Below are 21195 nucleotides of genomic sequence, written 5' to 3' on the forward strand. Positions count from 1 at the left end.
TAGAAAATCCTCCATCCTGCCCAGACCATTGTGGGCAGGACTTAGTCTCAACCTAATGGGCCACACCTGGCGAAGGCCAACATTCTGACCTGAGTGTAATATTAGATGTTTTCTCCAGTTGACTGTGCACTAGATGTATTATTTGAGTAAGTTAAGGTAATTTGCTGCTAAGATTTACAGTATTAGGACATCTTTGTGTGCTGATTATTGTTTTCATTTGACTTTTAGCCTTTAAATCATCTATGAAAGTCAAATATTTAGTGGAAATCCAGTGAACAAGACAATAAAATGTTTAACTGCTCTCATCCTCATCTCATACTTTAACTAGTGTGTCAGTGCAGAGACTCTTTAAATAACCCAGTCAGCACAGTCAAGTTTCCACAAATGGGGCTTTTGAAGAAAAGCACGAGCTGTAAGTTAGAAATAGCTTTATTACCACAGTGTGACATAATCATGTAGTGTATTTATGTATTTATGCTTCATAATGCTGATATTGAGAGAGATATTCAAATCTATGATGACTGTAGCTTTTTGCCACGTAATATAAAGCTTAAAGTTATCTGTTGTTCCTCCATAATTCACATTGACAGTATCATATATCCAGAAACCATCTAGAAATGTACGTAATTTCTCACAAACAGAATGCTTCTTGATGATTCTGACGAAACACCAAACAAACGATTCTTTTGTCTTGCTAGTGAAACTGAGAAAACCCCTTTGATGGCTTGTCAGTGAGCTGCTGTGAATACGTTGCCGTGAATGGGTACATTAACAGTTGCCCTGTGCTGTGGGAAAGTACTATCGCAGCTCTCAGACGTGCGAAAAGTAGAGTTTAGTACGAGTCACCACTTCCTGTGTACCAGCCTGCTGTGATTTATTTCATGCACTGATAGACAACCGATACACACCGCTCAGCATTTCTCCCATGCTTTTTGCCTCTCAGCTCAGAATAGAAAACAGAAGCATGCACACAAGTTCAAGTAGATTCACACAGATGAACACAAAATTCTTTTTTTAATCTTTTACTTGGGTGTAAATGAGATGAGAGATGAGAAATGATAATATCTCTTATCTATTATGTGTTGGCAGCAGGAAAGAAAAGTGCTTTTTTCAGTGAGGAAACCTTTTTTTTTATTTTTTATGAATTATTATCTATTTATCTACGCCTCTTTATTTTCCACCCAAAGGAAAAGGAGTAAACTTCATACTGCACATCTTCCACTGCTCATGACACAAAACCAAGTGAAGACAGAATGTGGTTTGCACAGTTTCATTAAAAACAACATGGGGCTGAGGGCTGTTTGACAGGTGACCACGTACTTTCTCACCCTTTCACTATCCCTGGCCTATTGGGTAAACACAAACAAGGCATCTGTTCAAAAACTGTCTTTTTAAATCGATGAAGCAGATAAAGTGATTAAATGTACTTTAAATTGTGTGCTGTACAAAATTCTCACACAAATGCATCGTGCATGCAAGTGATAAGATATCGTAAAAGTGATAGTTAAAATATCCTGTTGCAGAGTTTTGCTCTTAACAAAGCATGCATCTTATCATAAATGATTATTTTGGCCTCTAGTGTGAACTTTCTGGCCAATATCTGACAGATTTTTTGGTTACTCTTTGATTCAGCAGTAATTTATAGATACTGTCATAATAGCTTTACTTAGTGTTGTGAAAGTGTTTGCAGCCATACCAGATTTAGTTTTGACTCTTATGAATAAGTGTCATGTGTCCTGGAAGTACTTAAGAGCAACATCTCCAGTCTGACCGAGGACATTCATAGAGATATATTTATACATCTCTTTAAAGACATTTCTTATCACTTTTTAGTATCACCTAAAGTTATTGTAACACATATCTGAGCCACCCCAGTGACTAAAGTAGGCGCTCTGTTCTCATGACATCCTCTGTGTTGAGGCACCGTGTATGTGTTATCCGTTATCTTCTTCTTCACTTCCCCCTTCTGAGCTCTGATGTGTCAGGAAGAAGTGAGAAAAATAACGCCCAGAAGAAAAGAGAATATAGAGCACTTGTATTGGCCTTTAAAACTATAAAGCAGTTAACACAATACGTAATACTGCAGATTTAGTTTGACGATTCAGAGTCCAGATCCTCTTAAATGCTCATTTAACACCGCATAATGTAACCGAGACCATAAAATCCCACAGTATATAAAGTGTACAGCTTTTCAATGATTATAAAAAGGACATTTTTTATTTATGTGTGAATTCCCTAATCTGTAATTGCCCCTTATATAGTAAGTCAGGTCCAGACACAGTGATATTTCTCCAGCTGAATATTTTGTATAATTCACTCCACTTTCATTTTTATGATTGCTTCACACAATTACGGCCGACTGCACCTGACTGAACTTACTATAAAACACCACATTACCACATACTTGGTAACAGCTTTTTATTACCCCATACTTTGCACGATTACAACCAAATGCACATCTAGTGGTAATATAGGGTAGATGTATCATACTCTACAAGAGCATTACTTCATGAACATCATGTATATATTTTATTTTTTTTTCTCTTACACTCCGTCATCACCCACAGCAATACGAAAAGTACACAGTTAAAGTTTCCAGACAAAAATATTCTATGCCCTTTTGTGTAGGGAAGTAGGGGGAATCATTCTAGATCGCTATCCATGTCGTTCAATATGCAAGAGCAGAAAAAATAAAAGTAAGAAACCGGGTATATATTTTCGATGATCAGACTTTCACAGAACGTCAGATCATTGGAAATATTTTTTTTGTGTGTGTGGAAATGTTGGAAGCTGTTTACTAAAAACAAACATTGAAGGACTGCTAAAAGTAAGACTGATCAGTGAAATAGCAATTATCATTAACCTGAAGCTAAGAAGCTAAACATTACCTATAAATAACTGATAAATAAGACTGCAAAGGTTCAGGCAGACAGTATCTGTCCAGTTCAGCAAATGGACAAGGCCTCTTTAAACAGGGACATGGTAGTAATTGCATAGAGCACTGAGGGAAGTCTGCTAGCTACTGTAAATGAGCTCCAAAATTGAGACGTAGAAAAAAAGCACAGCTGAAGAAGGCTATTATTTGTCACTATTTCATTTGTGTGTTAAGTGTAGTGTATGTGTGTACCGACAACCTCAACGCTTCCGCTTCGTGCTAAAGCCAATAACTACTGAAGATGCCAGATAAAGCTTGTATAAACAATTCCTTGTGTAAGTGTTGTTGAGTTTTTCTGTTTTTTCTGTCTCTGTTGTCCTACAGCGGTGGAACGGATGGTTTTCTTGCCCACACCACAGTCGTAAATTTTGGTCCTGTCTTACCACTCGGACATCTGTTGTAAGCAGCTGTCTTGGTTAGAACTCATTCGGAGGGCTCGTATCTAAAAGAGAAAGAGAAAGAGAAACAAATCTGAAATTAGCCAAACATCGTAACAGGAGAGCCAATTTTGCAAGAAGAAAACCACAGAACAAGAATATTTAAACTTTTAAAAAAGTCATACCTGTGTTTTTTTGTTGCACACTACTGACAAACATTTTCCATAAGATATTTTTGTGTTTTAGATTTTTGAAATCTACAGGCGTTGTCCTCTAATGCTGATATCTCTGACGACCTTTGGATTGTATATTCTTTATTGATGAATGCTCACCTCTGCAATCGTTTTCTAATGTCTTTGATTTGCTCATTCTTCTTGGTTAGGATCTCCTTCATGTTGCGGTAGGCCGCAGTTTGCTGGAACTTCTTCTCCAACTCCTGGATAAAACACATGCATGATAGGTTAATTCTTCTGTCTGACATAGATCCTTTAAACCTTTAACACATGAGGAAAAACTCCACAGAGGCACGATGCACCCCCTATCTATTGTCTCAATACCTTTACAGTCACTGGACAAAAGACTACAGTGATGTTCTGTAAAAGTGAAGAAGGATCAATGATTGGTTTGATCATTTTAATCTAAGACTGTGGATGTAAGATCACTGTGTGTTGTTATCTTTAGGAGGCCCATTCATACACCGTAGGGCCCATTGCTCTTCTTCTATCTTGGCCTATGTCCAAATAAGGTAGAAGGTGTGAGGGCCCAAGTAAAATGTCAAGAAATCATTTATGGCCTACGGCTCTTGTTTTGGGGCCGCATGAGTGTAAGATGTGCATATGTTCTGCTCCGTGGTTATCTTCTATTGGGTAAAATCATATAGGATGATATGTTTGATGATTTCTTTGTTCTCTTAGAAACTATAATAGTTTAGGCATACTGTTTGCTCGTTGAGATGAGCTGATGTCATTCTGTATGTATGCTGTGTCCTTATTGTACAATAATAATTGTTTAATCTTCAACCCAGCAGTGTTTGTGTATTATTTCATGTTTGTGGTAAGTGTTTTCAGACAATTTCCACAACAGTACCTTCTCTGCCAAGGACAGCTGATCCTGCACTCGCAGAAGCTCGTGTTTGGAGGAGATCAGGTTGTCCTGCAGGTCCTTGTGGGAGGCAGCACTGATGCTGAGAGACCTTTCATAGTCCTCCTTCAGAGATGCCACGGTTCCCTCTAGACTGTTGATCTCCTGGGTGTGAGCAGCATGCTAAAAAAAGAATAGAAACAACATACTCGGGTTAGGTGGAGCAATTTCATCTCACAGAATCTACACTCTCTTCCTATTTACAATGAGATGTGAAACATCTTAGTCAGCTTGATACATACCATGCAGGGTCCAAGTCAGCAGTTAAAAACAGATGACAGCGATTGCTCAGATGAAAATAAAAGTAGCAGAATGGAAAGCAAACACAAAGATGACACACGCAAAGATGATACTGCTTGAAAGTCAAACGTGAAACCGTACCTGCTGTTCACCTTGCACCTTCTGGAGATCCTTTAGAGCTCTCTCTGCCTTGCTTTTCTCATCTAATGCACCCATGGCCTGGTAAAAATTAATAAGAACACAGAATTAAGAATATAAAGTACTAAAAATGTGTGTGAGTAAAAGTTGCTGTTTGCTTCATTTTCATACCTGGGATTCTAAAGTCCGCAGCCTGGCTTTCAGTTTATCATTTTCCCCCTGTAGTCTTGTTATCTCCTGAAATATTGAAGATGAATGTGGATGTGTGTGTTAATGTGATAACTGTCAATTTTCTGCACTTAATCTTAATCCAAGTAATAGATCTCTTTACCTTGTTAAGAAGTTCAGACACCCCACCTTCATTCAGCGGTGCTAACTTGAGTTTGCTTGTTTCCTGGTTTTTCTGTGAATAAAGTAAATGCTTGACAACTCAAACAATGAGAGAACAGTTCTTAATGTTCAGCTTTAAACATCTTTGTAACTATCCCTTGTTATTGCATTGCAACGGAAATAATACAAATACGTGTTCAGATACATGTTTTGTATCATCTCATGTTGCTTGTCTTAGTGTGAAGTGTGGAGGTTAGGGTTAGGGTTATGGTTATGGTTAAGTTGGATGCTTTAAACACTTTGGTAACGATCCCTTGTTATCGCATTGCAACGGAAAAATAAAAATACATGCTCAGATACACATTTTGTATCCATCTAATGTTGCTTTTCTTAGAAGTGTGAAGTTGAGAAACTAAAAAACTACCTTTTTTAAAGGAAGGTGTGAATAGCCAAACCCATGAAGGTGCAATGGTATTGCATTGCAAAGTTGATGTTTTTTTCTATAGCGGAGTGTATGTTGAAACCACGTCGACCTCACTGATGTGTGACTTCTAAGCCACACACAGAGCTACGTGTAAGGACAGATGGCCTTACATTCCTGTAAATGTAGTGAAACATTGAACTGTTCTCTCTGGGTTACTGACTTGCATGTGGGTGTAAATACTCTTTGGGGAAATGATTAATGAAGTCTACATCTACGGTCATGTTTTAAGCATATTATAGTCACTCACCTTGTCTGCGGTTTTAAAGTCAGTCTTCTCAAATTCAGCCACTTGCTCTAACAGCTCCCTATACGGGTAGAGAACAGCAAAAAGCATCACAGAGACAGGAAAATATTATAAAATATCTGAAAATGTCCCGATAAAACAAAAAAAACTAAACTTTGTCGATGAAATATTAAAATAACGCATTCAATATTTTGTCACCAATACTGAATATTGCAAAACTGATCTCATATTCTGAGAGCGGTGTGTCAGCTAACTGACCGCATTGTTGTTGTTTTTGACCATAATCTACAATATGGTGGTTATGTTTGCTAGGAAAAATAGAAACTTGTTCTTGCAGTTTTTTATTTCACTAAATAAGACGTGTGCCTGTGGTGAACAAAGCTTGCTCTGACAAGGTTAATGTGGTTTTAAAAAGCAGCTGAGCACACGTATGCTGTGACTGTGGGGCGTATTCCTTGTTTTTAGACAGAGTATCAGTCACGTAGTGCTTAGCTCCCCTGGCTTTTTTTCATCCACCCACTTACTGCACATCACAAACAAAAGCATGTATCAACAACACGCATGGTGCTTAAAGAAGGTAAAAGGTCACGGAGGTCAAAAGATACATGGAGGGTCACCTAAGTATTATAGAGACTACGTTCAAAACTGACTGACAGTATTGGTTCATAAGATCTTTAGAACAGTCTGTAAATTTGATGAGATTTTGCTCCAGTGTCAGATAATGTGAAGATACTGATCATGGTGAACCCTTGTTTCCTCCTTCTCATGAGCAAAAGGAGAAGCTCGTTGATGTGTGCTACTGTTTGACATTCAAATTTGTCTTTCAGGTTCAACAGTTTTGAAAAATTACCGTTTGTATCTTTTAATTATAGACCGAAGTTCCCGCAAATATAGCACCTCTATACCTCTAAGGCCCTACTGTATAAGTGACAAGATGCTGTACATCCTGCGAAAATGTCAGGAGCATAAAAAGCCATTCAAATTTGATTTATCTTTTGTTTCTGTTATCACATTTCCTTTTTTTCTTTTAGACATTTATCACACGTGGCTACAAAACCCACACACCTCACACCCCACATGATCACATGACTTGGAGCGACTTCCAGGTATGTACTCGAAAACATTTGAACATTAACTTTACATTAAATTAAAGAGTGATGTGTTTGGGTTTTTTTCAAACGACTGTAAATGTGAAACAACACAAGGAGAATTGCAAATTTAATTTTAAGGTGTAATTAGGATTAAAAAGTCTGTTAAACCAAATAGCAAGACATTTTACCCCTTGTGCAGGTGCTGCCAGGAAGAATTTTTGACATCTCTGTAACAGGAATATTGTTTTTGGTGCTTAAAAATCCAAAAAATACAAATTAAATTGCCCTCAACTATGCCCATTGCCCTAGCAGCAGAAATCTCAACGGTAGATACCTCAAAATCTTTGCATTGTTAAATATGATTAGGAATTCTTTAACAAAGAGAGAGATTATTTGTCATCTGGGTGACCTGACCTCAAGCAGAAGTTGAGGTTTTTAGACTGAAACTAAACTTCACTCAGAAAAGGAAGAACTGTAATGGGGAAAAAGGGGCTACAGTGTATAAAAAGAACATGTGACTTTACAGTGACCTTTTTGCCTGGCACGCAGCATGCGAGAGACGTGTGAATTTAAGAAGTGCTCAGGAGGAAGTGGCCTCTGATTCAGTGGAGATGCTGTGCGACTGTGAGAACACGAATGTGTTAAGACGCTCAGCTAACGTCTCACTTTGGTGTGGTTCTCTGACCTGCAGTTTCCTCAGTATTTTCAATCAATGTGTTTTTTCAATCTCAGGCTCTCTAAATCTGTCAATCTAAATTTGTGCACATAAGATCAACATGTTTTGCACACATACGTTTTGCATGTTAATATTGCACATGCTATGATCTACGGTTAAAGATTATATTAATTTGTGTGCACAAGATAATAACCTGTAATAAGAAGTTATTATCTTGTGCACACAAAATGAAAAATCTTTGAAGACTTCTGAATAGGGCAAAAGGGCAACAAACTTGACGACCACACCTTCCATCAAATGCTTTAATCTATTAGTTTAAAAGTTAACAGGAAACCTCAATCTGCTGCCTTATTCAATGCTCACCTGTTCTCAAGCTCTGAGATGTCAGTCTGCAGTCTGAGGTAAAACTTTTCAGCCTGGGAGAACAGCTGCCTGAGCAGGAGCACATTTGTGTGGGCTGTGTTGATGAGCTCCGTCTCCACCTCACCGCGCACCACCGCCTGCAGCCCATCCAGCATCTCCCGCACCTCGTCAACTGTGAAGGTTTCCTCCACCAGCCTTCACACAGAAACATACACACACACGCTACAGATCCTTCTGAACCGTAAAGCAGTTTATTGTTGTGTCCGTTACATCTTCCTTTTATAGGCTATGAATCTGAAGAAAGAGTGAAATAAGGACTTGAAGGACAGGTTCACAATTCTTTCAAGTGTGCCTTAAAGCAATCGTCAGGTGCCCAAATTAACACTAAACTTAGTTTTTTCTTGCCATTACCATTCCTCCTGTTCATACTGACCATTAGAAGCAGTGGCGACTCCTGTAGTGAGGAGATGTGCATTGATTTTAGAAAAAAATAATCCTACTGTCATCTTCACTGTGGCAAAAGACAATCAGGCTGTTGAACTGGTGCAACAGTGCATATATCTTGGTACTGTGATCAACCACAAACTGTGCTTTGAGCCCCATGTTGATGATGTGTGTAAAAAAAAAAAAAGCAAATCAGCATATGCACTTTTATCGCAAGCTCAACAGTTTTTTTAATGTCGACACCACTTTTATGAAAATATTTTATTCCTGTTTTATTGAGTCTGTTCTTACCTTTTCTTTTATCTGCGAGTACATCATTGAATGACCTCCATGATCTGTATAAAGTCAGGTCCTTGAGAAAAAGCCCAATCTATCTTAGCTGATCCGAGCCATCCCTTGTGGTATGAGTTCATGTTGCTACCATCAGAGCACAGATACAATGTGCCACAATGCAGAACTGAAAGAGGTCATTTATACCTGCTGCTATCAGCCTTGTAAGTGACTACACCCTTAAGTGTAGTTCTTATTTGGTTTGTTGATGTATTTATCGGCTGTGACTGTTGTCTATGTATTACTGCTGGCTGTGAATCAAATTGCTCCCCAGCTATAATAAAGATACCTTGAACTTTGAAGATCCCTTCATAATGTACTTACAATATGATGGAGGCCACAGTCCTCCTTCTGTGCAAAAAAAAAGTGTATTTAAAAGTTGATTTGAAGCTAATATGAAGCTTCAGTCATCCAAATTAATAAAATCAAGTAGATATCTTTCAACATTACAGTCTTCTTAGTGCCAAAGTCCCTCTTTTTGTTACTGAACTTCTACTACAGCTCAACTGGGAAACTAAAAAGAGGGAATTTTATGCTAAAAAAAGACTGTAAATGTGGCAGATATCCACTTGATATGGCTAATTCAGACTGCTGAAGCCTCATGACAACTTGATATGAACTTTGAAATACATTTTTAGCACAAAATGCTTGTGGACTCCATCACTTACACTGAAAGCACATTTAAAGGGGATCTTTTAACAGCTAGAATGAATACAGGAGGAATGATGACAGCGAGGAAAACCTCTCTAAGGGTTCATATGATTTTGAAATTGGTCAAAAGTTGAAATTGTGAAACCATCCAACTTTGAATGTGGCCACCAGTCACCTGCTGTCTTTCAGTTCTTCAAAGCATGAGTCAATAGTCTTGAGTCTCAGCACCCTCTTTGAACGTGCAAACCGCATGTAGTTGATGACTTCGTTCTGATGATGTTCATTGAACCCAAACTCAGCCTGCATGGGGGGAAAAAGAGGAGACAAATGAAAGTAGCTTCAAAGATTAGCACTACAAATAAAATATATGGCAGAGAGAGAGAGAGAGAGAGAGAGAGAGAGCGAGAGAGAGAGAGAGAGAGAGAGAGAGAGAGAGAGAGCGAGAGAGCGAGAGAGAGCGAGAGAGAGAGAGAGAGAGAGAGAGAGAGAGAGAGAGAGAGAGAGAGAGAGAGAGAGAGAGAGAGAGAGATGTGTCAAACTAATTTTCATTCAAGGGCCACATACAGACCAATTTGATCTTGTGTGGGCCGGATCATAAAAAAGATGGAGGGAAGGAAGGAAGGAAATAAGAAGGGGAAGGAAGGAAAGACAGACAGACAAAAGGAAGGAGGGAAGAAAGGTAGGAAGGACAGACAGAAGGAAGGACGGACAAACAGACGGAAGGAAGGAAAGAAGGAAGGGCAGAGGGAAGAAAGAGAGGAAGGAAGAACAGAAGGAAGAGAGGGAGGAAGGACAGATGGAAGGACAGATGGAAGGAAGAAAGGGAGGAAGGACAGATGGAAGGAAGGGCAGAAGGAAGAAAGGGAGGAAGGAGGAAAGGAAGGAAGGAAGAAAGGAAGGAATGAATGAATGAATGAAGGAACGAAGGAAGGAAGGAAGTACAGATGGAAGGAAGAAAAAGAACACAGGAAGGAAAGTGGGCCGGATTGCACCCCCTCGGCGTACCGGTTCTTGCCCGCGGGCCGCATGTTTGACACCCCTAACCCTTACAGCTAGCCGATCAGCTAAGATGAGAGAGGGATTTCCCCTTTGCTAATATGTGCCAGGGCCTATTCACATGAGCTCCTATCTATATGGGAGGGGGGGATAATTAATAAGTACGTAGGGTTATACTCGTCTTTGAATCCAGGTCACCGTGTTAACAGAGCAACACTAACGCTAGATATAATGGCATGCTGACTTTTTGTAAAGCAAACAGGTGTCATAGCTACCCCATAAACAGCAAAATGATAGCAGCTACTTACCATGTTGGCTGTGGAGCAAAAAAAAGGAGGAAAAAAATGGGTGTTTTAGGCCACGCAGCGATCAAACTACAAGCTAAACGTGCTATATTAGACTGGAGGGTGCTAGTAAACTGTCTTGTGCTTGAAGTTAAACCCGATCAAGAGACTAAACGAGGCTTATATCATAGCTATAAGATTATCTGGCTGATTGGCTACTGGCTAGCTACCTCAGCTAGTGTTTGCCTTGACAATGCTTTGGTAACGGAGAGAGGAGCGTCATTACCTTGGTTACCAGAGGTGCGTTCAAGGGCGCCACGTACAACAAGGAACTACAAGTTATATGTGTTGAATTATCGAATACAGCAACGTTATATTTATTAAATGAAATTGCCACATGTATTAACATTATATTCACATATATTGCTTAATCTAAGCTTTTAACCGTTTATACAATATAGATCTTCATTATTTTTCGAACTTGATCATAAAGATTGAATCGAAAAGCATTATTTGTAGTTTTAACACTGATTCGACCGATTTCCTGTCAACATATCAAGCGTGTTAAGGCTTTAGCTGGATATTTTATAAACACAATATTGTATTTTATCCTACTATGTTGCCCCTGCTTTGTCATCCCAAATTATGAAATCAACGACCTACCAATTATATACATATTCAGGTTTATTTCATTAGGACAAACCCCTTAAGATGAACCATATCGGGTCCTAATATATAATACAAACAGAATAAAACACACACAAAAGAAATGAAGCAAAGATATTAAACTAATAAGAAACACAGAAACAAAACAACAATAAACAGTTTCAACAGTCACACTAGATCAATCACAACACAATCAACACACAAAAAAGAGAAGTACATGAGCAAATACAACCACTAGATGGCCACAGAGAAGTGTTTGCCCAACACAAATAGGCTATAATAGAGAATTCAGCATATAGGCTTACACTGTATTGTATATTGCATATAGCAGTGGGGTTTAGGGACCCCCAGTGGCCTTGAAAAATAAATTATGGATTTTCTCTATAAATACATTAATAAATAACACAATGACAAACATGACTATTTTGGTCATGGGTTTCATGCAATAAATCTTAACAGATGGGGGTTGTCTAATCTGTGTCAGTTTACTGGCCTTTGACATGAAAAAGTCTGAGAGTCATTTGTAGTTGCAGCATCATCCGAAACATGTACAATTCATGTCAAAATAAGAAGAAAAAACACTTTTAAACATGTGAAATGATGGATCTTAAATATTTGATGGTAAATTATTCAGTCTGAAGGAGCCTTAAGAATAAATATTCTCTTTCAAGTTGCTTCTCTGACTGTAGGAAGGTAGAAGAAGTATTGTGTAGAGTGCTTCACTTGATATATTGAGGAATATGGTACCAAAAACAGTTTAAGGTAATGAGAAAAGTTGAAAAGGACGCAGTTAAAGATGAGCTGGAGCCAATGGACGTGTCACCTTATCTTGAGTGGAGGTCATTTTATGCATTATACAGTGATGAATACGCTCCTAAATTAACATCCTAGAGCATTAGAGATCATTTTATAGCTTTATTGTAGGGGAAGAAGTTTAAAGCTTGTAAAGGATTTGGCAGCATATTTTCTACGAGAGTTACTGTGGCTTGTCATTTTCAGAATTATTAAACCAGTGACCTCCCAATTGACAATTAATTTCTGAGGAGTTTCTGATTAGTCACATTTTTGAGATAGGTGTGAGAGCATTAAGACAATTTATATTTAACCAACCTGGCATTTAAGCTTGTTTGTCAATTTACAGTATCACGCATTAGATGTCAGTATTGAGCTATTGTGAGAGCAGTTCCTGGTTTAAAAAAAAGTCACCTCAAGTCAGTTTTATTAGTCTAGTCATATATATCAAATCACAAATTTGCCTCAGAGGGCTTTACAGTCTGTACAGCAATACAACATCCCCTGTTCGTACACCTCTGATTCAAATATGGAAAAACTCCCCCCCAAAAAACCTTTAACTTGGGGAAAAATGGGGGGAAAAAAACCTCAAGAAGATCAACTGAAGAGGGATTCCTCTGTTCCTCATCAGCAGTCAGCCCTGAGGCTCCTCACTGCCAGCTGTGCCTTCTTCCTGTGGCACCAGTTCGCTCACCTGTTTTAGCCCTGTTAGAGAGAGAGAGAGAGAGAGAGAGAGAGAGAGAGAGAGAGAGAGAGAGAGAGAGAGAGAGAGAGAGAGAGAGAGAGAGAGAGAGAGAGAGAGCTACAGAAGGGCCTAGATAGTATTTTAAATCCAACATTTATTTTAAAAAGGAAAAAAAAGAAGCTGATTGAATTGCTCGAACCAACTTCCTGTCTTTAAGTTATACAAATTGAGGAAAGGTTATGTGGAAGTTGTTAAGAACATAATTTCTGGGAGATAAAACATATTTAGAGAAAAAATAGAAGCCCTAATTGAAATTACACAGCTTTATTTATGGCACTTTATGTATAAAGGCTTTTAACTGGTGCTAAATTGGTGTTAGTGCTAATTACAGGTTGAGTTTAGATTGATTTAGTATGTAAGACTAATGTAAATTGACTTACTTAAGCAACCCCTTACACCAAATTATCCTTTCTGTACATTTATTATGGCATCATTATTCCAAGCAGAGTAACAAACTGAGCTTTAATCACTTCACAGAAAAGCAGGAGTTCAAAACAAGGTGGCATATTTGACACTAATTGGTCACGTAAATCTATTCCCAGTATGTTTTATTGTGTTACTGTGTTTGTCCTGTAACCACAAACCCTCCTATTAATCATGTATCCAAAAAATACCTCCCACAACAGATTGGTAACTTACTCTGAGCATACAATAAAATAACACAAATCTTTGAACTTAACTCACTTGAACCTAAGAAAAACTTCTGAGTTGCACCATCTGCTTTTCCCCGGTCACTGAAGGATACCACTAAACATTTTGTTAAGGAGGATCCTAAAGAAAGAAAAAAAAAGAAGGATGCTTTTTTCCCCCTCATGTCTCTTTAGCTGTAATTAAATTATACTAACGGGCAGCGCATGGTTAGTCACCTAATCAGATGCCTCATAACGTGACCACAGTGCTGCCCCGCTCAAATTCACCGTTTAACATCAGTCAGTCACAGAGGCCAAGATGTTTCCCCTTTACCTTCAATCGCGGTGAGTCACTTAAAATTTGAGGGAGATAATAGAAACAAAGGGGTTAAAACCATTTGCTGAAGGGTTACAAGTCACAGATGATAGTTTTTGGTTTTCTGTGAGGCTCCTGTATGTTGGTGCTGCTATTCTACAGTTAGCAGTTACACCAAGGTGGCGACTCTTTGTGTGCATTTTACCTCTTACATGCAGGCTTGTAATGTGGCAGGATTCTTTTTTCTTTTTTTTTTAAACTTCATATCTGTGGTTGGTCCATGAACTGCTTGAGCAAACTGTCAAAGAAATTAGATTACAGAGGAATGAGAGTCACTGGAGCGATAGCATGCAAAGAAAAAATCAAATATGAACACAAAAATGTCACGTATAGTAAGCAGGAAAAATAATAAAACACTGTCGATTAATATGAAAATCTTTGTCTTTAAATTTAGCAAAAGAAAGGATTTCAGATGACTTTGATAACTTTTAAATCATCCTTTTTGCATATTTTATTGCACCAATATGTGTGTGTGCTTAGATATGCATGTATGTATTCAGTTGATATTTGTCCTGATCTCAGACTGTATGATGGTTTAATGGAGCTAAAGTTCATGTAGTATTGTAGATTGGATGAAGTTGGCTGAGCGAGAGGTGTCACAAGAGGGGAGAGTAATTATTTTACCCCAGGTGTATTGTTTCTTTAGTGGGCCAGTGATGGAAGTACTAATACCACCATGTAAAATTATTCCATTACAAGTAAAATTCCTGTATTCAAGATCACACTTAAGTAAAAGTTCATAAGTTTTATCAGCCTGATATAGAAAAGAAGAAAAGTTCTGCCATACAAATCTTGCTTAGTTTTTTTTTTAGACTTTACTCTGAACTTTGCTTTTTTTGAAATATTGGATAGTTTTGTATTTTTATTATGATTTATTTGGTGGAACTGCTCAACAACTCAAATATCTGTAACATGATAAGAAGCCACAACCACACACTGGGGTTACAGTTTTGTATTTTACGAGTCTATGATGAATTATTATTTAATGTAAAAATTTAATCTGAAAAGTAATTACAGCTGTCAAATAAAAGTAGTGGAGTAAATGTATAAAGTAGCATAAAATGGAAATAATATAGAAGGCTGTTTTCACATTCATCTGCTGAAAATGGAAAGTTTCTCTGTGCTAATTAAACAAATTAAAAGGGCTGCGCCCACAATCATGATTTGTGACATCACAAATGGTTTGGTCCAGTATTTAATGAGCACAAATGTGATGTGGAAACTTTGAAGCATCCAGTGCACAAACACTGAGAATGGACTTTACAGTGAAGTAGGAGTCATCTTGTGACCTGTAGTTAACCTTCTGAAATGAAAAATATGTGTGACTAAATCTGGAATTTTTAACTAAGGAGAAGGAATTTATGCATGTTAAGGATTTTGAGGGGCTAATTATACTTTTTTTGTGTGTGTGGAAAACCTCTAATAGACACACATTATTGCTCTAAGCAGAGTATTTCACATGGCTTACTACATGGCTGGAGGTGCCCCTAATTTAATAAATGCACTTAATTAAATTCCACCAATATATGATACTATTGATTCCTGGAAACCTGATAAAATTAAAATTAATAAACTGGCTGAGTCTTGAATAGACTTGAGTGGGGAGGAAAATGAGGGGGAAAAAAACCCTCCTCCTAAACAAAATCTTAAAGGTCTGACTTCAGATGTAACCTTTGTAATCATCAACATTTTCATAAGTAACCAACATATCCTGGTGGAGATACGACTCACAAAAATATTTAAAATATTTGTGGAAATGTTTTACTTTATAGGTGCAAATGAAATAATAGTAACATCAAATTATGTTTTTTACATCTCATTTTCCACTCCTGCCTGTTTAAGGGTTAATTGGCACTGTGCCACCATTTAAACCCATGAGTGCTACAAATAAACCCACGTCATGATTTATTTACAAAATATTTAAAAAAATATATATTTTTAAAGAAAGAAAAACAGCAATATATGTATTCAGTAACATGTTAAATATTTTTAAAAATGAGGGGGGAAAACTCCTTCAGAGCAAAAGTCTGACTTCATGTGTAACCTCTTTTGTAGTCATCAACATTTTCATAATTAACTGTAATTTCATGACACATTTTTTCTCAGTAACTGTAACGGATTACAGTAAGGGTGGATAAGGGTAATGTGGGACATTGACTAATGTGGGACAACTAAGCTCCAGTGCATTTATCTCTTTTTCTATTAAATTATTTTAAAGATAACTAGTATATGCATACTACTAGTTTTTTAAACCTAAAAACTGTAGGCCTATGAAATTAAATGACCAAATATGGGTATGCACACAACATTTTTGGCAGAAAAGGTTGCTTTGTATAGATCAAAGTATCTTTTAAGCCTAAAAACTAGTGTGCCAGATTACAAAATATCTAGTTCCTTTTGAGTACAATATCCAAAATTTATCTTCTGATTTCTGATAACTGTAATTTAATGACACATTTTTTCTTAGTAACTATAACAGAATACAATTATTTATTTTGTAGGCTAATTGAATTACATAACGCCGTTAAATTAAACTAGTTACTCCCAATCCAATCCACTTTATTTATATAGCACGATTTTAACAAACACAAGGTTTTCCAAAGTGCCAAATGTTTTTATGGCTTAGGGAGTGCTATATCTAAATTTCGTTATATTGTTGTCTGACCCTCAATATAATGACAATAAAGCTACTAAACTGAAAAACACAACAAATAGATAACACAATAGAAGCACCATAAAAAGATAAAGGACACAATAGAAAGATAAAAGCAATACAATAAAATAAAATAAATAAAAACATTGACTCAACATTGACTTTCAATTTAGCTAATATGGAAACGACTACAGCAACCGATCTAAACTTCCTCCCCTCTTTATATACACTGTACTGCTCTGAGATCAGTTTTAATGTGGTGTCTACCAATTCATACACGTTAGAATCTGACAGACAAAGCTGATCTGGAGTCAGCCGTCTGCTCCTGTTCCGCGTTCCAATCATAAAAAAAAACCAATCAGCTGACAGCCGCATGACAGCCAGGCCTCACGCATGCGCAGTCGGCACACTTTTAGCTCTGCCCAGGACTATGGCAGCGTCCTGAGCGCTGTTGTGCAGAGAGAGGGGGGGGAAATACGGCGTTCAACTGAGCTCCTTCAGCAACCAAGAGTGGGCAAACCGAGAAGCAAGAGGAGGGTGGGGGGCTGAGGGACGTCTACGAATAACACCCGCTAGTGATTTTGACAGGTAAAGACACAATTTACCACCTTGCAAAAAAAACCCGTCTTTCTTTTTCTCCACGTTTGCTTGAGCTTGATTGAGCTAATGCGACGTGCTGGGGTTAAAAAAAAAAATCCCTCACAGAGAGATGTGCTAGCTAGCAGCTAGCTAGAGGCTAACCTAAACATGAGCCTTGCCACAGCCCCTTTTATGCTGCATTTGGCAAACAAACTGTGTTAAGGAAAGTGTCTGCAGCTATTTGTTTGTAATAGTGAGGTAGATGGGTCTGCAGCGGTAGAAAAAGCGGTGCTGTCGTGCTTGTTTTTAGCCAGACAGCTCACCCGAGTAGGCCCGCTGCAATGAAGCAGTGAAGCAGACTTTGCAATCCAGGTAATGCTGCTTGTCATTGGATTTACTTTGACACATCCAGAGAAAGAGAGAAAGACAGAGAGCAAGCACACACACATCCTTTTAAAATAGACTTATAAGAATCGCCTTTTGCCTTTTAGTTAAAACCTGTTAGTCATTTTTTGTGTGTTAAGCATGCAATTGAAATACTAACCACAGAAGATGAAGTTGAAGGGGTTTTCAAGGAGGGAGGGGGGGTTGAAAGTTCCTGTCTTGCTTTTTGGAGGAAATATTGCTTCATGTAAATGAGCAAATATAAGGAGGGCATTGCAACATGTCATTGAGTGCAGAAAATGGCATGAATATAAGCAGAAACCACCTCTATATTCATATATTATTATGTTAATGTCTTATGATTATGCTAAAGCTTTATTTGAGCCAATTTAACATGCAAAAAAAATGCTCGTACCACTTTTATGGTGTTATGAGTTAATTTGTGGTCACTACTGTAACTGCAGATGTGTGTAAAAGGCATATACTGATGTCATGACACATGATAGTTTGACCCTTGTACCCACACAGATGCTGAAGCAGTCCTTTTCTTTTCTTTATGATTTTTTTTAATAAGAAGCAGGTGATCCAACTCCTTCCACACACCTGTGAGAGGGGGAAAAAAAGGTAGAAAACAGGTGTATGTTAAACAAATATGTGTGTTCACAGTTAACTGTTCTGTACGTAATGTGGATAAAACACACATACACCTGTGGCTAGTTACCCAATCGTTTGCTACTGTCTGTTTGACAAGCCTATATTTAGATGTTTTGGTTATTTCTCATTTTAGAGGTTTACTTCAATCCTGTTTGAAAGCGAGTGTGATTATCCACTATGGGATTGCACCAACTGTCACAGCTATCCACTTAACAGGATCCGACCGTGACAACTGTATTAGGCGCAGACCAAAATCCGTATTTGTTAAAGTTCCTGGAAAGTTGTGAGACCAGTCTGGGAACAAGTTATCATGTTAATATTGTGTGTTTTCCTTTGGGTCTATTACGTCACTGTATTCCTGTCTGCTGGTTTGTTTTTTAGGGTAATCTCTTGTCAAAGGCTTGCCCATAAATACTGTGTTATTGATCTGCATACAGGCAGGGAGGGGTTATTATCACATGACTCAAATCCTGGAATCTGCACTCATGACAGCACACATCATAGTAATATAGTGAAAATTGAACGGCCATCTGCAGAAGCAACAAGGCCAAGCTGCTAACATCTCCTATTGTGCATTTCAGCAAACACCCCCTCCTCCTTCTCCTCCTCCTCCTTCTCCTCCTCCACTTTGGATTAGATTCATTATACAGCTCTATGAATGCATGATGTTTGGAGGAAAATGTTTGGATCTGAACTGTTCCTTGCACCGTTGTTTCCTGCTGTAAAATGTAAAATGAGTTACTCAAACTGGCACATTTTCTCATAACTTCTCATCCACTTGATGCTCGATACTATATTCGTGTCCTGCCCGTCTGTGAACATCAGACAGCTACTCCTCCTCCCTCCTCCTCCTCCTCCTCTCGTCCTCGTCCTCCTCGGTGAACGGTGTGTATTCCACGATTTGACCTTATATTTTATGTCTCCCTCTTTCATTTGCACACACTGAAAAATGGGGAGGAAGGAAAACTGGAGTCACATTTTTCCAGGATCCTGATACTGGCAGAGTGCTGACACAGGTCCCCCCCCCCTCCACCCACCCACCCCTCTCCTGTCACAGTGCAGCCACCAGCAAATTACTGCACTAAAGACAGAGCAGAGAGGCAGTTATTCCCTTCTTTTTTTTGCTCTGCTGTTTGTCACCTCTGATGTATTTGAAACAGCATGTAGCCCTTTTAGTCGTGGCTGTCTTAATAGTTAAATTGTAATGATTTTTTCATTCAAATTATAGGCAAGACACAGCTTCATCGCTGTTTATCTAAAAGGCGATCAATAGGCCACACTGGCTTTGTCGCAGACATTATTGACACATGATCAGCCGGTGCTCTGTCGTGTTGTTTTGGTCTCTTTTGATATCAGCTTGGAGTGGATGATCGTCACTTCCTCGTCAGTTTTTTTTTTGCCGAGCAATTTTTTCACCAGCCGGCGTTAATCATAAAGAAGCGCCCGTAAAAATTGAACGCATGAAGCCGGGTGATGATATCCTCGAGGGTTATAATAAAGTGGGGATCATGTGCTACCACCTGCATTGATGCTATGGTTCACTGCAATGAGAAATCAGTCAGTCATGGAGCAGCGGACTTCTCTCTCTCTCTCTCTAACTGGATAATCACTGTTTGCTCTGTATTAGATCTGAAGCCGAGGGAGTGTCTGGTGGGAGTCTCTCCCATCGAGCTGCAAAATGTTGAATGACTGTGTGAAGTGTGTGTGCGCGGTGGTATAAGGAGAATGTGTGTTGCATAAACTCGATGCAGTAATGACTTGTAAATATCTGCCTACAGGTTATTTTTGTGGTTTCTTCTCACAGAACTGACATTAAACTGAGATGTGAGGCCCCGCTCGTGTCTGCTTTTATCTTTTGATTTCAAACAGAATCGCCCATTTTTTGATGTGATCTGGTTGCTAAAAAAATTATAATGTTCAAATGAAGATCTTACACTTGTTTTTTGAACGCTGCTATGTTTAATATGTGTGAACTGCTTTTTACCCTTGTGTCGTAGGTCCTGTGAAAAGATGAATGTCGTCAAAGAAAACAAAGACCTGGCCTGTTTCTACACCACCAAACACTCCTGGAGGGGAAAGTAAGTCGCTTTTTTTTTTATTGGTTACGTTTGTTTTTTCGCTTACTCAACTCGGTTTTCATAGCTGGTGGCGCTGTCTCTCTCTCTCACATCACCCTTTGTATTGGTTTACGAGGCAACTTAAGCCTTCAACTATTCTCTTTGTCACCTCTTCAGAAAGAGGTTTGGGAAAAATCCTGAAATCCTGACTCAGTGGTTCCATTGTGTCGACTTCCTTATCTGAGCCCAGAAAAAAAAAAAAGAGGTTTTCAGACCGCTGATCAGCAGCATTGTGACCTGTGTATTTTTTGTAGAGCTGCATTGTCTTTTATGAAATGTAACCCAAAGAACAGATGAGGGCAGTGAACGCATCACGGAGACGAAGCGTGAAAAGCTGCTTTCCCCCACGGTGCTTCTTTCTCTTAATATTTTAATAACAGGTACACTAGATGGCAGTTTACCTTTTTACATGAGAGGTCATACATTGATTCAATTGTTTGGTTATAAACACCGAATTACATCTGCAGCAGCTTACTGGAGTTTAAAACCCAAACACAGGAGATATGATGCTTTGAATGGGACAGTTTGACAGTATGATGATAGTAGCAGCAGTCACATGTTCAGCAGCATATCAGACTGGATAAATACCCTTTCTTACACGTCTACTATCTCCTTTTTGACAGTTATAACGTTGATCATTGTGTACTCAGACATGTGGAATGAATGAATGAATTTTTTCTTCTATTGGCAAATGTCTCAGAACAGGAAGGAAGTGTGTAGAGTATTAGTCAGGAGGAGTCAATGCATTGGAAATAGATGTAAAGTGGTACAGTATATTACAGTAGCATGAAGCCAATATACTATATATGTACTAGGATCATATTTCTAAATGCTCCACAGTGAAATGTATTACACATTATAAGATATATGGATTTCT

General features: G+C 38.3%; 2 protein-coding genes across 8 annotated transcripts in view; one reads left to right on the plus strand and one right to left on the minus strand.

Moving 5' to 3' along the window:
• Nucleotides 1–2869: 2869 nt before the first annotated feature.
• On the minus strand, nt 2870–10925 carry lztfl1 (leucine zipper transcription factor-like 1). Its single transcript, XM_062441154.1, has 10 exons — nt 10748–10925; nt 9619–9743; nt 8019–8213; nt 5892–5949; nt 5162–5233; nt 5002–5067; nt 4834–4911; nt 4399–4575; nt 3645–3748; nt 2870–3377 (listed from the first exon to the last, which is right to left on the minus strand). Exons 1-10 carry the CDS (start codon nt 10748–10750, stop codon nt 3359–3361), a joined length of 897 nt encoding a protein of 298 aa, XP_062297138.1. The 5' UTR covers nt 10751–10925; the 3' UTR covers nt 2870–3358.
• Nucleotides 10926–17067: 6142 nt separating this feature from the next.
• The window catches only part of LOC134001968 (dnaJ homolog subfamily C member 13), a 37855-nt gene continuing 33727 nt past the window's right edge, over nt 17068–21195 (plus strand). For 6 of the 7 annotated variants that reach the window (XM_062441178.1, XM_062441180.1, XM_062441181.1 and 3 more), the window contains exons 1-2: nt 17068–17172; nt 20199–20279. In XM_062441178.1, the coding sequence (XP_062297162.1) occupies nt 20212–20279 (68 nt within the window). In that variant the 5' untranslated portion in view covers nt 17068–17172; nt 20199–20211. Of the gene's footprint in view, nt 17173–19026; nt 19087–20198; nt 20280–21195 lie in introns of all 7 variants that reach the window. The other variant, XM_062441179.1, reaches the window with a different exon arrangement.

The sequence above is a fragment of the Scomber scombrus genome, chromosome 20 (assembly GCF_963691925.1).
Source record: "Scomber scombrus chromosome 20, fScoSco1.1, whole genome shotgun sequence".
Lineage (NCBI taxonomy): Eukaryota > Metazoa > Chordata > Actinopteri > Scombriformes > Scombridae > Scomber > Scomber scombrus.